The 18,105-nt window shown below is 44.0% G+C and overlaps 1 protein-coding gene across 1 annotated transcript; it reads left to right on the plus strand.

Annotated features, from left to right (window-relative positions):
* The first annotated feature begins 907 nt into the window (after positions 1–907).
* On the plus strand, positions 908–17,509 carry LOC139342528 (guanine nucleotide-binding protein G(I)/G(S)/G(O) subunit gamma-2). The gene is made up of 4 exons (XM_070979666.1): positions 908–1,154; positions 11,660–11,736; positions 15,804–15,922; positions 16,442–17,509. Exons 3-4 carry the CDS (start codon positions 15,836–15,838, stop codon positions 16,568–16,570), a joined length of 216 nt encoding a protein of 71 aa, XP_070835767.1. The 5' UTR covers positions 908–1,154; positions 11,660–11,736; positions 15,804–15,835; the 3' UTR covers positions 16,571–17,509.
* Positions 17,510–18,105: the final 596 nt, after the last annotated feature.

The following is an 18,105-nucleotide window of genomic DNA, read 5'->3' on the forward strand; positions in this document are numbered from 1 at the left end:
CTAAATGCTAACCTTAGCATGCTAACATAGTCATAACAACAAAAACAGCAGTTTAGTTTGTTAGAACGCCAACTAAATAACTGCTAAATATACTAACATGGCTATAAACTGAAATTTGATTCCTACGTCTTTCTTGTAAAGTATTTTATAACGGGCCAAAAGATTACACGATTTAAAAATAACAACATTCAACCAGACACATAAACATACATATACAAACATATGGGATCAAAAACGTAACCTCACTGGTTAAGGTAACACCCCGTCTCAGATACACACCAGCTGCATGCATACACTCACGCACTTGGTCTTGTTGATCTGGCTTTAATTGTGGGCATCCTGTACTTGCAGAAAATCCAGCATATAAACACTGAGAGAGAGCAATGAGTGCAGCACACTGCTTGTTTATGCACGTTCCTCTGACTTTGGTGTGTAGTTGCTGGTGTCTTTCTCTTTTTGTTTTAATCTTTGATGGCTTCACTGTAACACACAAGTGGTCTAAAGATTAAAAGCCTCGACTCTGGTAGGGCACATGTCGTGTGTGCACTGCAGGATGTTGTGGTTGTTGTTGAGGGTTGAATGAATTTGTCCCATGCAATGCCTGGAATCAGACTCAGTAACCTTCACTTGGCAGGCGAATGTGAGGGAAAGTGAGCAGCGGCAACGTATACAAGGACCAGCATGAATGTTTATCAAGATGGAAGTCCAGCTAATGCAGACTGTCAGCTCTCCTGGTATGCATTTGTTTACTGTAGGTGTTTAGAGAGACAGTCACGGCTTTTCCTGTGGACCCTTTGGGAGATGGAGGGAGTGTGTCCAGATAGCAGAGGAGAGAAGACAGAAAGAGAGAGGGAGGAGGAGGGTAGTTTCTTGCAGCCTGAGCGTTTGGCTGAAGGGTGGAGACTCAGAGCAGCAGTGAGGAGGGAGGCAGGGAGGATCTCAGCTGGAGCAGAGAGGGAGAGGCATACAGAGAGAGGAGTGTGTGTTGTGTGGATGTACTCGCCTGCCTTGCTGACTGACTGACTGTGTGTGTGTGTGTGTGTGTGTGTGTGTTTGTGTGTGACAGACAGCGAGAGGGGAGAACGCGTGGATACTACTCCACAGGACTGGATGTGTTTGGCATCACGGACGGAGACCACACACACTCAAAAAAAGGTAGGACTTTTCACGTTTATTAACAGAATTTATTATTCACTTGCTCTCTTTTGGTAGCATCTGGGTTAATCGCATCCAAAACAGGGTGTGTTCCAGAGGAGGAGGGGGCTTTTTCATATCCACGCTGTCGTTTTGTCAGCGCTCGAGGGGCGAGATTGATGCCGCTGGCTGGTTTACATCACGGAATCCCCTCCTCCCTCTAAAATCTCCTAAAACCTCCTCGCTGTCAGGTGAGCTGCAGCTTTATTTCCCCCCATCTCCTTCCTCCTCTCATACATGTGTATATGTGAGGGGAATAAGAGAATGGGCTCCTTTCCTCCCTTCTCCTCTTCCCCCAGGATTGGGCAGATCTTATACTGTGGAGCCAGAGGAATTAAGGGCATCTGTTTCGGGGGATATTTGCCCGAGCAGAGGAGATGAAAAAGAGAAGGAGAGAGGAGATGTGGCAAAGGGGATGCAAAACACAGAGGTACCAGAAAACAGGGAGAATCCCGCAGGCCTCCTGTGAGGTTTTCCAGCCATTCTTGCCCTCCATACCGAGAGAAGAAAGCAGTCGACCACACACAAGGTCCGTGTAGTGGTTGTATCAGGCAGATGGCTGGGAGAGGAGGAGGTGGTGGAGGAGGAGGAAGAGGAGGAGGAGGAGGGGGGTTTGGTGTTTTTATGTTGCTCATAGATAGATACGGTTTGGACAGCAGCATACATTCACAGAAAAACCAAGAAAACGAGCACAGACATGCTGTTTTTCCCATTCTTAGCTCGTCACACAAAGGCATCGTCATGTACAGCTCACATTAAAACGTCCAATCATGTGTGTGGTTGTGTGTTACATATCCAGGCCTGGTATAAACGTACACAGCGAGTCAGAATTACGTAAGAGCTCACGTCTGGGCGGCTCGTACTGTATCTCCAAGGCAAGCTGCTCCAAGGCCACAGATTGTTCCACAAACATCGATGTTGAGACTGGAAGAGCAGCTCACAAAGTGTCCAGCGATAAACAAGAAACATCAAAAACCTTGAGAGTGAGTGTTGCAGATAGACAGCAGAGAGGGAGGAATGATGGGAGAGAGCGAGAAAGAATGAGCAGACATCCACAGCTTACTGAGGGCTTTGACCTCTCCACTCCCATCGCTGCCTTCAACCAGAAAATCTTTCCAACTCGGGCCAAAGTGTGAGCAGTTCTTGGACGGGTTTCCTGAAAGCATCATTCTTGCTGAAGTCTTGTCTATGGGAACTTTCCCTTTCGTACAGATCAGCTTGTTTCTCAGAGATGTACGAGGCTTCAGAGGGAAGGTAACACGAGGTGGGGAGGATGTTGTCGCACTGACGCCTTCGACCTTTGTACTCGCTCCACCTGTTTGTCTCTGACCGTGTTGATTTTGGGTTTTAAGCTTATTCAGCTGTGCTGCGGTCTGCACAGATAAAAGCCTGTTTTTGAGTCTTTTGGGGAAAGCCTAAGTCTAGCTTCAAACCTTGTCCAGCCAAGTCCTTGAAAGAAAGTTCAAGTCAGGTCACAAGTCTTCAGCCTGCCAGATCAAAACAATTTTCAACAAAAATGTAATATTTCTGCTTTGAGGTTGTGCTTCTAGGGAGTCAAGACACGTAAGATAAGATTGTGATATGGGTTGAACTCAAGTCTCAAATCTACCAGAGCTGTTTTCAAATCTTTTGGGGAAAGTGGAAGTCAAGCCTCAAGTCTTGTCCAACTAAATTCTTTAGTTCTTAAAGGCAAAACATGAAACTTTTCAAATCTCAAGCCAAGTCTTTACAGAGTCCAACAGTCTGATTCGAGTCCAAGTCTCCAGAACTGTTTTCAGTTCTTTTGAGGCAAGCCTGAGTCAAGTCTGAGGTCGTCTCCAAGCGAGTCCAAAGTCAGGTTTTAAGTCCCAGATGGCAAAACTTCAGATTTAGATGAATTTCGCTTTCAGGTCCCTGGTCCTAATTTCCATACCTTAAGTATGACTTGAATTAATGTCAGGTCTACCACATATTTCTAGCCTTTTGGCACAAGCCCTGCCCAAACAAGTCTTGCCTTTAGGGAGTCTCACAGCAGGTAGGTCCAAGTCAAGTCTTCATTTTTTGTGACATAAGTTGGACTCTTGTCCAACCAACTCTTCAGTCTTCAGTCAACTCTTCATGAGACCTGAATGTCTTTGAGTCAAGTCTCACAACTGTCATGTCTGAGTCAATGTCCAAGTCCTTATTTTTGTGACTTGTGTCTGACTCAAGTCCAAGTCTCAGGTCTGCCAAAGCTGCCTTTTTAGGTTTTTTGCAGGAACTTGAGGTCTTAAGTGAAGTCTCAAAGCTCGAGCTTTACTTCTCACAGCACTCAAGTCCTTTTCTGTAACTTAGCTATGACTCAAGAGCAACTCAAATCTCAAATACCTCAAGTCTTTAGGGAGTCAAGTCTCTGAGCAATCAAGTCTCAAGTCAGCGTTTTTGTGATCGGTGTCTGACTGCAGTCCAAGCCTCAAGTCTTCACCTCCGGGAGCATCAGCTGCTAATGTAAGTTTCTGACAGCGTAGATTAAATCTATGACATGCAGAATCCTCCCCAGAGCAGATACACTTTCATTACTGTTCAGCCAAACCTCCACTTGGAGCGAGTCAGGCTCTGGAACAGTCTGAGCGGCACACTCACGCTCTCAGCAGAATCTAAACAAGCCCGGATGTTTGTAATATTGTTAACAGCCCAGGAGTCTGGCCATGTTATTCTTGGCATGCTGATTGATTCCAGAGGAAAAGTATGTTTATGCCTCCTCACTCAAGGCGAATGCGCCAATACCGCTGATTCCGACCAGCTAAAGCACAGAGAAGAGAGCTTAATGTACACAAAAAGCACGTAAAACTCTCACTTGTCACACACGGTGCAGGAAGTTGACCTTTTAAATTTGGCCACCGCACTGGCCGCTTCCAGGTATGATTTCCGGAGTGGAAAAGAAGCTCCACACGATGGCCGGTTTCCTGCCGGAGGAGCCAGGGGAATTTAAAACAACCCTGCCAAAACTCACCAGCATTATTTGGCTGCTGGCTGGTGTTAATTTTCCACCTTGGTCAGAACACATGCGTTTCTTTCTGTGCGCTTTTAAAGTCGGTACTGTTTTTGCGACAGCAGTGACATGAATTGTTTCTACACCACTAACTACACTGCTGTTACGTAACGTGCATATAAAAGGTTTTAAACGCAAGTCTTTAAACGTTTGAGGAAAAGAAAACCACTCGGTCACTGCTTTAATCTGACAAAGAAGAAACATGCCGGGCCTTGATTGTTTGATTTAATAAACATAATAGACCACGTTTGTGCTCCCTGGAGCAATAAGCCTCCTCCCTGCTGCCTCCTTGACTCCCGGGGGATGCATCATTTCCTGGGCCACTGCCTTTTCCCCTCCCCCTTCTGGGACCCATTTAACCCCCCCATCACACACACACAGGCATCTATATACGCATACACACACACACACACACACACACACACACACACACCACACACCACAATCTCTAAGATGGCAGGATGGGCAGGGCATGCTGGGGGTGGCACAGATGTCCGGGCTAATCGAATATTCACGGGTGGTGGTGGTCTGACCGAGAGACAGCAGCACGAGGAAGGAAAGAGGAAGAGACTTAAGAGGTTAACATGCAATGTAATCAGCATTAAATTATGAAGAATCTGACAGTTTATGTTACTATAATCTTGTTGTAAACAGTATATGGCAATTATGTGGGAAGTAGGGGTGGTGTAGGTGGTGTCTGTGATGAAATGTCGAAAAGTTCCCCGTGAATATTGAACACTATTTTTGTTTGAAATGCCCATCACTAGATTTAATAAAGGCTAATACACTGATAATTTAATGTTTCATATCAAACGTTATCCGATGTTAATCACTCAGTAATTAAGAAACACACACACACGCACACCGTGAGTGTGATTTTTACTATGTTTAAAATAACGGTCCATATCGGCTTAAATTGTAAGGATACGGGGTAATTCGCAGAGAGATTTCTGTGCTTGTGGTTTTTCTGGGCTCTGTTGGAGACACGTACCTGATAACTGGACTGAATCCTCATTTTGATTCACTTCATTCACCCTGACACTGTGTTCATGTTAGCCTGTTTCTCGTTGGAAGGATATTGTTGGGTTACAGATGTCATTTTATTTCTGGAAGTTGACTTAAAACAACTTGCACAGCTGCGTCGAGCTCATCCACCTTTGATACTGTTGTTATGGTTGGTCTTCTGTCACCAGCTAGTTAGGAAGCCATGCATGAAAACAACGTACCCAGCCTTAAAAACACAAACTGTGATTGGTTGCTTCTCCAAACTGCTAAAACCATCAACGCCAGATCTGTTTGTAACGCTGAACCAGACTGGATGAAAATCTGATGTCAGGTGTTTTCCAATAATCAGAATTGGCTATGTTGTCATGGAGACACCTCCATCAGTCAAATCTGATGAAATCCCACCCACACAGTCTTTGAGTGTTAAACCCATTAGTTTCTAACTAAAGCTGTGGGGGTTTCCTCTAATTTAAACATCAGTCGCTGGATATTTAGTCACAAATACGCAACGTTACAGAGAAATACTTCGAGCTTTCAAATGGCCAATAACTTAATTTAATGCAATGCTACAGTATATTGCAGATAGGGATAGCATTTCAAAAAAATCATGAATGAAACAAAACCACAAGCCTCCCTCCCACATACAGTATGGATCCAAACCACTGAGGCACTATTATAGTTGAAAACCCATGAGTCTCAGGGTAGCAGATGCGCCATAATTATATTTACATGCTGTAAATACTAAATGTAAGATGATTTCATTCCACTTTATTCCAGGGAGCGGATGCTAGTAGATCTATCTCAAGAGGAAATGCAAGTAGTTCTAGTAGAAATTTGGTTTTATGGGAGTTTTCGACATGATGGGACAGTCACACAAGAGACAAAAAACAGTTAACTAGTTTCACCACGCAGCATAAATTAAAAACAGAAAAGACAAGTAATTGTGGACAGACATCATGAACAGAACTTCAACAAAAAACACATGGATGCAGTTCTCAAAATCATTCAGAAAGAGATGAGAGAAGAGGAAACTGATGAAGAAACAACCTCTTCTTCTCCTGTTAAAGCATACTGCTAATAATGTGCATTATATGTCGCTTTTCAGGATATTGAACCTCATCAAACAATGTCAGTGTTACACCGATACTGGCTCGGGTTGCAGTGGTCTTGGTCATAGAAGTGGCATTCTTGTATCAGTAAATACAGAGTAAAGTGTACTTCAGTGTACAAATATGACAAAACTATTTGAGAAAAGCACAGAAAGGTTTATTTTCCCAATATCTCAGCTTAGTATCTACTCTTTTAATCCGTGTTATTAATCATATCTGAGAATAGAGGAAACATCCTGGATGTTCTATTTTGAGACTAAACTTTTCCAAATGTTCCCTGTGCCTGTATGATGGGGGTGCCTGGAGGTCGGCTCCGGGTCCAGGTCTGAGTCCTCCTCAGAGCGCCAACAGAAATAGTGATGGAGGACGCTCAGCTGTCACACTGAGCGTCATCTCCCCAGACAATCATTGCCTGACAGCTCTACTCTCTGTGTCCCATCTCCTCCTCTTTGTGAGCGCAGGGAGGGGCGTCCTTTCTCCTCTTCAAGGGCAGAGATCCGTGCTCTGTTACATCCAATAGTCGATGTCCTCCTGATTGTGTTCATTAATAACTCCGGCGGTCAGTTTTATGTTACCTCTCCTTGCTGCGGTCACTGTAAAAGCCACTCTGGAAGCAGATATGACGGTCACATCTCTGCCTCTTTTATCTCCCCGATAAACTTTCTGCCTATTTCCAGCTTTCATTTATTTATTTATTCTCATTCAGTGTGACCTCTGCTATCAGTTTACCACTGTGCAAACCTCGGTGTGGCTGAGTGCGCCCTTCACAGGGCCTTGTTCCACGGTGACATCGCAGACTGTACCTCATTGTCCTGTGGCGAACTGAGGATGGTACAGTCACTCAGTCGCACTGTGACTGCTTGATGACTGAATGTGTGCGAGTGCTTTTGCAGGCTCAAGCACCACTGCTGTCTTTCATGAAATAACAAAAAGCAGGCTTGCATTTTTGAAAATCCGCAGTGTGGTTTCGTGTTAGTTCGGTGGGTTTTGTAGTAATACACAAAGAAGAAACGACTCCGTCAGCACGGAAAAGGATCGTGTCAGCTTTTACGGTCACAAAATTGGAGTCAGGAGGATTTCTTGTGCGATGAACAAAGCAGCATCCCGGTTTTTCCTCCAGCGTGACGTGCATCAGGCGTTTTAAAGGGTCAGTTCACTCGGATAACTAAAAAAACATCATTTTTCACTGATGGTTTCTGTCCACACATCTCTTTATCAGAGGAGCTGAGAGAAAGCCAAGGCTCCCAGTTCAAACTGCCTCCAATAAAAGATGGCAGAGACATAAATCATTGTTTTTTTATACCCCTCCCCCGAATGGGGATTGGCTAATTATAGCTTAGCAACTGTAACTATGGACAGCAGCTCTGTCAAGCTTTGGATATCTCCACATGTTGGAGAGGTGTGCATGCAGCTGTAGTGAGAGCTACATCGGAAGAGTTTTGTAGAGTTTGGTCTTTTTTAGGCTTTCCAAACCAAAAACACAGCACTAAACAGTGTGTTTACCTGCTCTAACGCCGCTGCAGTCACCTGCTTGTACCATAAACTGCACCTACAGGAGTGACCAAGCATTACTTTGAAGGCCAAGGAGCGTATTAGTAGCCAACTGCATTTGTTTGTGGTATGACAGAAAAGCTGATCATGACGAGCACAGCCACTGTGTGGTGTGTCCTCACTGCGTGGAAGCCGGTCCAGGATGCCATCAGAGTTTAGGCTAAAGTAAGCAGCTCTTTACTGGAATTTACCCAGCCAGCGTTATGTTTGCCTCATCCAAAAATCCTTTTCTCTTATCAGTTAATGAAATAAAAACATCCTGTTTGAAAATAGTACCTGAGCTAAGCAGCAAGACAGAATGAAATAACAGTCTGATCTTTATTTTTTCCTTGTCAAGCTGATAAATCTAGGACTGAGTAGTTCCAGTGCTGAAGTACAAGAACAAACCTTTTCCTTTATTTCCGTGTCTTCTACCTGGATCATCAGCTGGTGAACTTTGTGTCTGGGACATGCAGGTCCGTCCTCAGTCTTTTAGCACAGTCTCACACATGTAGTCACCAGGTGTCGTGCTTAAAAAGTAAGAAGCAAGTCAGCTGGAATTATTTAAAAGTCAGCCCAAGAGTGTGTTTTCAACTAAGTCACGGAGCAAACATTAGCTTAATTAGCTAGCTAATGACAGTTGATGACGTCTGCTGATTACTTTTGCCATTTCAGCAGATAAAATGGTCCCTGGCTCCAAATGAGATGCCTGCTTTGGTCTTCCTCCATCTGAAGTCAAGGACTCATTGTTGTAGAAAGATTTTTAACGGCAAACCTGCACCGTTATCACTGAGAACTACACGTGTAGTGTGAGGACACAAAACTTCACGTTCATGGCAACAGTGAGTAAGGAGGGGGGGCTTAGCAGCCCTCAAAACTTCTGAGCAGGGGTCCCTTCCTTCCTCCTCGCATCCCTGCAGACCCTCGCAGGTTAATCGCTGGCTCTCCAGGGTCCAGATGGCTGAACTAGGGACAGATTTTTAATTACCACGCTCTGATTTCACACCCTGGGCGTCGCAGAGGACAGAACACTCCCTGCCCGGCCGCCTTCATTTCTCTCTCTGGATGGTGTAAAAAAAAAAAGGGGACAATAAGGTGTGCACTATAAAAGACAAAGGGGAGAAAAGCGAGAGGGAGAACTGGGCTGAGAGTCAGTGTGTGTCGGAGTGTGTGAGACACCATCACTCTCGACAGGCCAGGATGTTTCCTGCGGCGCTTAATCACCCTTTAAGTCCGCGACACCCAGAGTCGAGCAGCAGCTATAATCACATCTGTGGAGGGCCTCGTCACGAACACAGACCCCCCGAAAACCCGGAGGAAGGGGTTCAAAACAGCTCCAAATGGCAGGGGAAGGATGGCGGAGGGGGTCAGATTGATTCGACGGTGTTAGCAGCAGGACGGAGCGTGCTGGGGGTGTTTCAGTCCCATCACCGAACACCTGTCTGGCGCCGAGGGAGGGACGGGAAGCAGAAGGCTCGAACACAGGAGAGAAATGGATCACCGGTCACGTCCCATAATGCATCTTTGTGTCTCCTCCTTCAGCACAGTTCATTTCAAGGCGCTTTACTGGCATAAAAGTGGAGAAGATAAAAACAAACTGATCTCACTGCTGCTCTGCAACATGAATGGGATGACACAAAGAGTGAAATCAAACTCAGCCTTTTCTTTCTTTTAAGGACGATCAACTTTCTTGCTTTTCTTTTTCTTTGCAGCACACAAACTGATCGGTGAGGGTGTCAGTATGCAACTTTTCAGATATCACAGCTTCATCTTCTCCCCAACAAGAGGACGTGAAAACCGCAATGATCAAAACAAAATCTATATCATAATGCATTCAATATGAGCACAATTTTAAGATATCTTTAACTAATGAGAAATCTTTTCTTGATCAAGCTAAAGGACAGTTTTTAGCATGTTTGCAGGATTTAGCTCCTTACGTTAATAATGTTGATCATGATAACAGTGTCTGCCTGGAATCAGAGACAAAATCAGTGAATTCATGAACAGAAAATTCAGCGAAAACACAAAGACACAATAGTACAGAACTGCCTCCAAACCAGCAGCATACCACAACAGGTGACTGCTAAGCTTTCAGGAGAGTCTCTGAGATGTAAACATGAGTGTTGAAGAGCCGGATGTTTCTCTGAGCAAATAAAACCTGACAGCTACAGCTGCATGTGACTGACTCTTTGTCATCTGAGCAGAAGTGTTTGTTAACTTTTTCAGCGTGAGACCCAAAGCAGGAATCGAGACTCAGCACATACCAACCAAGGCGTGTCCAAAGCCTCACTGAAACTGATTCACTGAAAACTGTCAGGCACCCAACGTTGCATGAAACAGCCAGTCAGATTCATGATCTTCTTCACTAATTTATTGGTCACATAGTTCCTCATTTAAATAAACATCTTGGCCATTTATACTATTTCATGCAGGCAAATTGTGTGTGGCTGCTGCTTGTCAGACACTTGACAACCCTGCTGCACACTGAAGCATCCCAGCTAGTACTTTAAGAATTACTGCACTGATAAAAAAATACTGGTACTGCTTGCATAACACAATATAACAGCACATATTAATGGCTCCGGTGAATCAGGAGAGGTGACAGCACAGCAGAGTAAGACCTCCTGCTTTTTTTTTTTGGTTTGATTTTAAATTCTACGCAGTTTCAGCGTTGCTGGAATACTCTGGCTCAGGGGTTCAGCCACTCTTGGCGAGGTCTTGTTAATGGATGCCTCGCTGTAACGTTGCTTTAACATTGTGTGCTGCCGTGATTTACGATGGGTGGAATTCCCTTCCTCTGCAGATCTGCTCATGCAGGGTAATTGGCCCATTTATCAGAAGCAACAGAAAACGGAGCTGCGGAGGCAGAGATGCATTAAGAACGGATCTGCTGGACCGGAGGAAGAGGGTCAGATAGAGAGGAAGAGGAGGAGAGGTGAATGGGTCAGCGCCAGCAGAAGTTCATCTTAAAGGAAGAGTTTGACACACTTGGAGTTGGATGAGATGAGTGCCACCTCTCTCGTGTCTTGTGAAGATGGAAGCAGCAGCCAGTTAGCTTAGCTTAGCATAAGGACTGGAAACAGGAGGAAATGTAATGAAACACGAGGAAACGTAATGAAAGCTCACTAATTCACACAGTTACATGTCATTCGGTTAAGCCATATGGAAACCAGGATTGTACAAAACATAAATATGACAAGTTGTGGTTTTACTGGCTGACAGATATGAGTGCAACCAATCTTTGCATCAAACCTTTGATGCGTAAGCTGCAGACGTCTAACTCTTCCTTTAAGAGCAGAGCTGTGATAAAGTTCAGCCTTTTTGGTTCTAACCATCGCCAACAGCTGATCTGAAAGTCACTATTAATGGCCAATAGTCCTGCAGATAACCTCCTTACAGCACCACAATGTGACATTTTACATGTTGTCTGCTTGGTGGATTTTGGTCTTTCATAAGATAAGTGGGTGCTAGCTCTAACTTCACAGGATATGAGAGTGGCATCAATCTTGTCATGTCTCTCTTGGCAAAAAAAAGCAAATACGCACATTTTCCAACATGCTGAACTATGTCTTTAAAACCATAATTTATCCCCTGAATTATGTGTCACTTGCGCCTCCCTCTGTAGCTTGTTGTGGCATTTCTCCATCAGTGTTTCTTCCCCTCAGTGGAGTTTGTACGAGCAAGCTGTGACATTCTTCAGTGATCAGAGGGCAGCGGCTACACACAAGCTTCAGTGTAATTTATCTGGAATGTGCAGAGCTTCGGCCTCTGATCAGCCTCCGATTCTCACTCCCTTTATCTCTTTCTTTGCAGAGTGGGGCGGACGCCAACTGCTGACCGACCAGCAGGCAGACACCAGGGCAGAGTGCGGAGGCGTAAGCAGACAAGGTAAGTCAAGACTTGGGATGAGTTGTCAGTTGCTCGGAAACTGGGGCAAATTGTGCAATGTGAAGAGTTTTTGCGTCACAGCGTCCACAAAGTTGTTGACAGTGGACACAGTTAAGGCCCGTGTCCATCTGAATGCATTATCTATCTGCTCCTGTTGCGATGTGACAGTTATCAGCATGTTGACACCATGTGCAACATCTCAGGATGGTATTTTGGGCAGCTGGCAGATAGGAAGGAAGGAAGCAAGCACAAGAGGCTTCATGATACACAGATGAGCGGAGTACAGTAAGAGCAGTGAGATGACATCTTAAAACAGAACACACAGCGATCAGAAAGCTCCCAAAGCGGAAAAAAACAAGATGGGGAACAATCTTAATTTATTGTTCATTAAACCCTTTTAGTTTCCTTCAAGGCACCAGCTGTTCCTCCCGGAGTCGACACATGCATGGGCTTCCATCTCCTCTCCCCTCCCTCTCTGGATATGAAAATGTCAGGGTGGCATTTTCACACACTGCACCGACAATAAGCAGGAAAATGACTTTGTTCGCTCGCTGACAGCTCTGCTAAATAACTTCAAACGTCTTTTATGTTCTGCCTTTTTTTACTTATTTTGCACGGCCAAGTTTGCGTTTGATTTGAAAATCTAAGTGAACCCAAACACAGAGTGAATGTTCGTGTCATTTAGATGCAACATAGATGTGAAAATCCCCCTTTTTTTGAGTTTTTTGCTCGTTTTTAGTGACACTGACAGCTCTGGGGGTGGCAGCATCGGATGGTTAGCATGCTAACATGCTACATGAAGGTGGTGAACATGATAATCATTGAGGCATACACCATCGTCATTGTGAGCATGTTAGCATGCTGTTGTTAGCATTTAGCTCAAAGCAACGTTGTACCAAAGTGCCACTTTTAGTCTTGTTTGACTTGAAGCAGGTGTAGAAATCAGGTGTCTCTTGATCACAAGTCTTTCTTCCCATTGAGTTTAGATGCTGCTCCAAATTGTTTTATGTTTGAAGTACTTTTGAGACGTAACCCAGTCAAAACTGTCTCTTTCCTTCCTCTTTAGCCCCTAAGACACAGTTTTCCATTTGTGTTTACGGTATTTATCCGAAACATTTCTCCTCGTCAGTTCCACTCAAACCAGGCTATTGTGTCACAGCGTCTGATTACTTTCTGTAAGCTCTACTTTTCATCCCAGAAACCTTAAAGGGTGGAATCTCTCCCCATCAGTAGTCTGGTGATACGTTGGCCTGCTTTGACGTCTCCCCCGAGTGTTGAAACAATATTATGGCCTCAATACAAAGACGCCAAAGACTAATTTCTACTTGTCAATCACACCTCTGTAGTATGTCTTTGACCTATTTTTATTTTGGTGAGGGACAAAAGTGAAGTTTGTGTGCAATATACCTGTGCACAGTTCTTAAAAGTACATTATTCATTATTAACCAATATTGATTTTAATTTCTGGCACTAGTAACATCATAGGTTTTGTTTTTCACACCCACCTGAAGCGCTTGTCGGAGTGACAACATCCAGGATCCCTCAGCTGCACTGACTGTAAAACATAATGTTTATGTTCCACTGTTAACACTGTGCCGTCTGCTGCTGCTTGTGCTCATAAATCCTCCTCACGTTTGTCATTTGGCTTGTACAGAATAATGCGAGATTTTCCAGCCCGGTTCAGCAGAAACTGGTCCTAAAAATGCTGTACTGCAGGATTCACTTAAACTAACATACAAGTCTGTTAATTCTCACACTGTCGCCTTTCAGTAGGTTAATGAACGGACAGAAAAAAGCTGAAACTGCGGCACAGAGACAAGAGCATAGTATAATGACTGGTTCACAAACAAAGACCAATAAGATACAGATTTAAATTGTTTTAAAGCATATTATGGATGGAGGAGAGCATAGATGATGGAAGGATAATATAATGGGATGAAGGGAAGGCAGTATGTAGGGAGGGAGGGATGAGAGGTGAGAGGTGAAGGGATAAGGAGCGAGGGATAAATTAGGTCAAGTGAGAGACAAGAAAAAAAAGGGTGGCAAATCAGGTAAGCTTAAATACTTTGTGCATGAATAATGTGTGTACTCAAATGACAACGAGGCCTCACCAGACCTGCCAGCCACACCCTGCCGTCGACACATACAGGGGAGAGACAAACAGGAGACAGAGAGGAAACAGAGCAAAGGAGCGACAAATGCACATACTGCACATAGAAACACACCACGTCTACAGTCCCTTGTAGCTTCTGTCAGTGCAAAGTAACCCACTTTACTGTTAATCAACCTCAGCTTCACATGAACATTTTTCTTTAAGATTATATTTTATCAGTGCACACAGTAAGCACCAAATACAAAATACAGTTAAGCATCTAAACAGATTGTGATTTATAAAAAAAAAAAAAAAAAAGGGCCATTAAAGTTTATTTATCAAGTAAAAATCAGCTGTAGTGTGTGTCAGGGACCCTGTCACTGCACTGCAGGAAGGACTCTGGGAGAGAAAACAGAGGAAAGAGACTGAAAACCAGGTATACTATCAGATTTTCTCAGAAATAGCAGGTAGGTTTGTTTACAACCACTCTGGCAAGCAAACACTAATAAATCTCATGAAACAGACAAACTGTAAGCGGCGACCCCGTGCAGGTTTTAATTGATGATCAGGTCATCGGGGGTGACAGCGGAGATTCCTGCAGCGGTTCGCCGCCCTGATGAGCAGGTGTGCCGCCGTGGGCCATCAATATTCACGCTCAGCTCCAGCACCTCGCTGAGATCAGTCCTCACCTCACACTGAGTCATACCACAGTGCATACAGACTGAGGACGGGGGGGGGGGGCAGGCGCAGGGAAGATTGATCACACACCCAGGATGATGCTGTTTTAGAGCACTCACAGCTTGATCCGTTCAATCACAGAGGTTATAAAAGCCAGAGGAGCATCTGAGGACAGAGAACTAAAACTGTGCACCAGAACAGACAAATTGAAGGAAAGATGTGAATAAACTGGTGGAGAAACAGACGCAGGCCTCATGCCCAGAAGCTGTTCTGAAGACTGCTCAACATCTTACTAAGACTTCTTTATGTGGTTTCCAATACTTATTCAACTGTCTGTATGTCAAATCTGCACGAATCTGCAGTGTGCACATCGTCTTTAGCCAGTTAGCACACAGTAAATGAGTGTGTGCACTACAACAATGTGTCCAGCTTCTCACATCCACCAACAGTCAAACTACAACCTTGGAAAGCTTTTGCCAATTTCATTTCATTTGGAAACTTCAAGAGAAATGTTCCTCTAAAGATGAACCCAATAGCTCCTCAATAGCTATGTAACCTGATATAGACCTCGGATATTCTGTATGTGTGGACTAATCTTTCAGGTTTCAGGATTTCTGCACCTTTCACAGGGAATGAACTGCAACCTGCCTTTAGGCTAGACTCATTCTTTCATTATCTGGTGTCTTTTAACACTCTTGAGTGATGAGTGTACATACTAACTTTGACTACTTACTTTTCCGGCATGAACACACGACTCAAAACTGTGTCAGATGCCTTTGTTTGAATCTGAGGACAAGTGACGAAATCAAATAGTTTCACTGCGTACCGCAGTAGTAAACGAAGCGTTACTGTAGCTTCGTAACATCTGCGAGGTGACCTATTTTAGACAAACTGATGCACTGCGTTGACACTGTGCATCACTGTTGACTAGAAAGTACTGAGTATTATCAGGCATAAAGGAAGCCTTCATCATTGCCAAATTAGAGTTTATTTATTGATAAAACCAGTAGTTAGTCATTTATCTATTTTAAATATAGAGCTGGACAAAGCACTGCCCACTCGCTCTCCTCCCACCTTCCTTGTCTCCCCCTCACTGTCATGGGCTGCCTAGCAACCTACGCCAATAATAATACGCCTGTGTCTGTGATATGTGTGTGCGTTCACAGGCATGTGACAACAAACAGGGTATCTCTTGCTAACACTCCTCTTTGCATGCCTGCTACAGTGCTCTTCTTCATCAACGGCACGCTGGGGGTGAAAGTTCCGGATGTTTGAAAACTCTTCCTCTTCTTCATAGGCAGAGCACACGGGACCTGACTGACAGCGCCCATGGCGAGCAATAACACGGCCAGCATCGCACAAGCCAGGAAGCTGGTGGAGCAGCTGAAGATGGAAGCCAACATCGACAGGATAAAGGTGAGCAGACACGTGTCCACAGTGACTAAAGCTCATCAAAACCAACACGTTGCACCTCATCTGTTTGATCCGTACAAAAACAGATATGTAAGGCCAACTATCAGCTCTCCGCTCTCATGTCTGTGTGATAAGTCTACACCCAGCTCGAGCTCCATGCTTAAAGGAATAGTTTGACATATTGACAAATATTCCCTAATGCACTTTGTTGGCAAGAGTACGGTGAGAAGATTGATACCACTCTCATATCTCGCTCTCACGTAGCTCAGCTTAGCACAAATACAGGAAACATAAGGAAACAGCTACCCTGCCAGCACCTCTGAAGCTCACACATTAACATGTCTTGTTTAATCTGTCCAAAAACAGAAGTGTAAAACCAACTGTTTGCTATTTATGGTGGGTTTTGTGGTTCTGTTTCCCTGTTTGCAGTCTTTATGCTAAGCTAAGCTAACGTGCTGCTACATGTTTAACTCCGTGTCTGCATATACTGAAATGTGTACGTGTGTGTCTGTTTGATCCCAGGTGTCAAAAGCAGCAGCAGACTTAATGTCATACTGCGAAGCTCATGCCAAAGAGGACCCTCTGTTATCGCCGGTGCCAGCGTCAGAGAACCCGTTCAGGGAGAAGAAGTTCTTCTGTGCCATCCTGTAAACTCGGCATGGCCCTTCAGCAGTCTGCTCAGTGTGGGACTTTGAACACGAACGTTCAAAATACGTAGAAATCTTCTAGTCGGAGGGCACGGTGATTATTGCCCCCTTTGTCGAACGGCACCTAACGAGTGCGAAAATTAAAACCCACAGAGTTTACATGTAACCATTAAAGGGGTTGTGATTGCTTTTGGAGGGTTGTTGCAGCATGTTGAAGGGGTCTGTGCTTTTAGATGACACAAAAGGGATGAGGATGATAGCGCAGAAACATGATGGACAACCAGTCAACCCACCAAGTCTTCAGGTTGTGATGTGTACAAAACTAAAAAAAAAAAAAAAAAAAATGGTAAAATGAGAATAAAAAGTATTTTGTGGTTCTTTTGGGACTTCCAGATGTTCTGTTAAATGGTTTGTGGTTGGGTCGAGCATCGTAGGACAGCAGACAAAAATACGCCTACCACTAGACGCCACCTGATTATTGGAATGGTTTTTTTAAGTTGTTGTTTATCTTCTGTTTATTTCAGCTTTACCTATCACCTAGATATCTTTCTATTACTGTGTGTGATTACTGAAAGAGCTCTGTTACCTTTTTTTCTTACAACAGGTTAGTGAAAGCTTTTTTAATGGGATGTTTGAAACATTCGACTCTGTGATTCTCTTTACAAATACCTGTCTGAAAATCCGTCTCTGTGTACCAACATCTATCTGGCAAATGTGATGCAGTTTGTCTCCTTCAGATACAAACCCTCTTTCTACTCTTTGTATAAAATGACTAGCAAGTAAACTGTGCTGTGCTGTGAGTTCTGGATGTTTGTGTTTGTATCATTAACTATTGCATGAAATGGACAAACAGTCTTTCTATTTCCTTTCATGTGGAGATTGTATGAAACAGGGGCGGCCTCCGTCTGGAAGTGCCAATCACATTAAAACAAGAATGATTCAACACAGACTCAACAAGGACATCTCTCACATATAATATACTGGTGACAGCTTTATTCTTAATGTGAGGGTAGGTGAGGCTTCGCTACCTGAGAGCAGGTGAGCTCAGGAGAGGAGGAGACCTGAGGTGACCTGCCACCTGCACCCAGTCAGCAGGAGGGGAAAAACAAAAGGGGAAAACACAAAGAGACAAAAGCAAAAGGAGGGTAAAGTGCAGATCCCCACAGTATGTCTTACTGTGCCATTATCCCTTTATTATACCTGATAACCTTTCTTTATTATTCCTGAAAACCTTTGTACTTTTTGTGCCTAACCACTGGATTGCTTGTCCAAGTATGTTTTTCCTCTATACTAAGCATCCAAAAAAAACCAAAGGGTTATGTTAAATAGCATTTTAATTAGTCCACTTTTTTTTTTTTTTACTTCCATGCTATGGGCTCTCCAAGGTTTTTCTTGAAAAAAACAAAACAAAAAAAAAGGACTCATAGAGCTTAAGTATTAGTCACATTGCATTAGCAAGCTCCACTGTGGGCAGCCTGATAATCTGCAGTGATAACGTTATCAATAATAACTTTGGCAACCTCGCTGCTGGTATTCAGT

Source organism: Chaetodon trifascialis, chromosome 14, assembly GCF_039877785.1.
Source record: "Chaetodon trifascialis isolate fChaTrf1 chromosome 14, fChaTrf1.hap1, whole genome shotgun sequence".
In the NCBI taxonomy this organism is placed as follows: Eukaryota; Metazoa; Chordata; class Actinopteri; order Chaetodontiformes; family Chaetodontidae; genus Chaetodon; species Chaetodon trifascialis.

Excerpts from the sequence above, each read along its gene's own strand:
- LOC139342528 (XM_070979666.1), top strand. The coding sequence starts at position 15,836 with ATGGCGAGCAATAACACGGCCAGCATCGCACAAGCCAGGAAGCTGGTG. Across the intron at positions 15,923-16,441 it reads CCAACATCGACAGGATAAAG|GTGTCAAAAGCAGCAGCAGA; the intron begins GTGAGCAGACAC and ends GTTTGATCCCAG.